Genomic DNA, 2,022 nt, shown 5'->3' with positions numbered 1-2,022 from the left:
ACTGTCTCCCCCTACCTTCCCACTGTCTCCCCACTGTCTCCCCACTGTCTCCCCGTGTCTCCCCCTGTCTCCCCCTACCTCCCCACTGTCTCCCCGTGTCTCCCTGTGTCTCCAAATATCTCCCCCTACCTTCCCCCTGTCTCCCCCTGTCTCCCCGTGTCTCCGACTGTCTCCCACTATATCCCCCTACCTTCCCCCTGTCTTTCCGTGTCTCCCCGTGTCTCCCACTGTCTCCCTGTGTCTCCCCCCTGTCTCCCCGTGTCTCCGACTGTCTCCCAATATCTCCCCCTACCTTCCCCCTGTCTCCCTGTGTCTCCCCCTACCTTCCCCCCGTCTCCCTGTGTCTCCCCCTATCTCCCCGTTTCTCCGACTGTCTCCCAATATCTCCCCCTACCTTCCCAATATCTCCCTGCGTATCCCCCTGTCTCCCACTATCTCCCAATATCTCCCTGCGTCTCCCCCTGTCTCCCCACTGTCTCCCCGTGTCTCCCCCTGTCTCCCACTATCTCCCCCTACCTCCCCACTGTCTCCCTGTGTCTCCCACTGTCTCCAAATATCTCCCCCTACCTTCCCCCTGTCTCCCTGTGTCTCCCCAGTGTCTCCCTGTGTCTCCCCCCTGTCTCCCTGTGTCTCCCCCTACCTTCCCCCTGTCTCCCCCTGTCTCCCACTATCTCCCCCTACCTTCCCCCTGTCTCCCCCTGTCTCCCCCTGTCTCCCGTGTCTCCCACTGTCTCCCTGCGTCTCCCCCTGTCTCCCCGTGTCTCCCGCTACCTTCCCCCCTCCCATTCCGTCTACCCTGCATCTCTCATTAACCTTGCCTTTCCGCCCCCCGCTCCGCCCCCTCCTCCCCCTCCTCCCCGCGTGCCATCAGTACAAGCAGTGGTGCATTGCAATGGACCAGGGCAAGATCCCGTCTGAGATCAAGGCGCTCCTGAGCGGCGAGGAGACCCCACGAGGCCTCGCGTCCTCCCTCAACAAGGAGAGGCCTGGCAAGCACTGAACGGGGCGACGACGTCGCCGCCGGGAGGAGACGCGGGGAGACGGCGCCGGGAGATATTGGGGGTGGGCGGGGAGATATTGGGGGTGGGCGGGGAGATATTGGGGGTGGGCGGGGAGATATTGGGGGTGGGCGGGGAGGTGTTGGGGGTGGGAGATATTGGGGTGGGAGGTATTGGAGGGTGGGCGGGGAGATATTGGGGTGGGAGGTATTGGAGGGTGGGCGAGGGGGGGGGATATTGGGACGGGGGGGGGGGGTGGGAGGGGAGATATTGGGGCGATGAGAGATATTTGGGAGGGGGGGGGGTGGGCGGGGAGATGTGGTGAGACGCAGGGAGACATGGTGAGACACGGAGACTTAATGAGACACAGGGAGACGTATTGAGACATAGGGAGACACGGAGACATGGTGAGACGTGGAGAATTAGTGAGACACAGGGAGACATGGTGAGACACGGAGAGACGTGGTGAGACGTGGAGACGTAGTGAGACACAGGGAGACATGGTGAGACATGGAGAGACGTGGTGAGACAGGGAGACAGGGAGACACGGAGACATGGTGAGACATGGAGAATTAGTGAGACACAGGGAGACATGGTGAGACACGGAGAGACGTGGTGAGACAGGGAGACATGGTGAGACATGGTGAGACGTGGAGAATTAGTGAGACACAGGGAGACATGGTGAGACACGGAGAGACGTAGTAAGACACGGAGACATGGTGAGACGTGGAGAATTAGTGAGACACAGGGAGACATGGTGAGACACAGGGAGACATGGTGAGACACAGACATGGTGAGACGTGGATAATTAGTGAGACAGGGAGACATGGTGAGACACGGAGAGACGTATTGAGACATAGGGAGACACGGAGACATGGTGAGACGTGGATAATTAGTGAGACACAGGGAGACATGGTGAGACACGGAGAGACGTGGTGAGACACAGAGACATGGTGAAACGTGGAGGCGTAGTGAGACACAGGGAGACATGGTGAGACACGGAGAGACGTGGTGAGACAGGGAG

The 2,022-nt window shown here is 60.1% G+C and overlaps 1 protein-coding gene across 4 annotated transcripts in view; it reads left to right on the top strand.

Annotated features, from left to right (window-relative positions):
- The window catches only part of CREBL2 (cAMP responsive element binding protein like 2), a 13,907-nt gene extending 12,846 nt beyond the window's left edge, over positions 1-1,061 (top strand). For all 4 annotated transcript variants that reach the window (XM_032978160.2, XM_032978159.2, XM_032978164.2 and 1 more), the window contains one exon: positions 872-1,061. In XM_032978160.2, coding sequence (XP_032834051.1) covers positions 872-1,000 — 129 coding nt within the window. In that variant the 3' untranslated portion in view covers positions 1,001-1,061. The remainder of the gene's footprint in view (positions 1-871) is intronic.
- The last annotated feature ends 961 nt before the right edge of the window (positions 1,062-2,022 follow it).

This window comes from Petromyzon marinus, chromosome 65 (genome assembly GCF_048934315.1).
Source record: "Petromyzon marinus isolate PM22_M1 ecotype Great Lakes invasive population chromosome 65, UKy_Petmar_22M1.pri1.0, whole genome shotgun sequence".
In the NCBI taxonomy this organism is placed as follows: Eukaryota; Metazoa; Chordata; class Hyperoartia; order Petromyzontiformes; family Petromyzontidae; genus Petromyzon; species Petromyzon marinus.
This window is presented reverse-complemented; position numbering and strand designations above follow the sequence as displayed.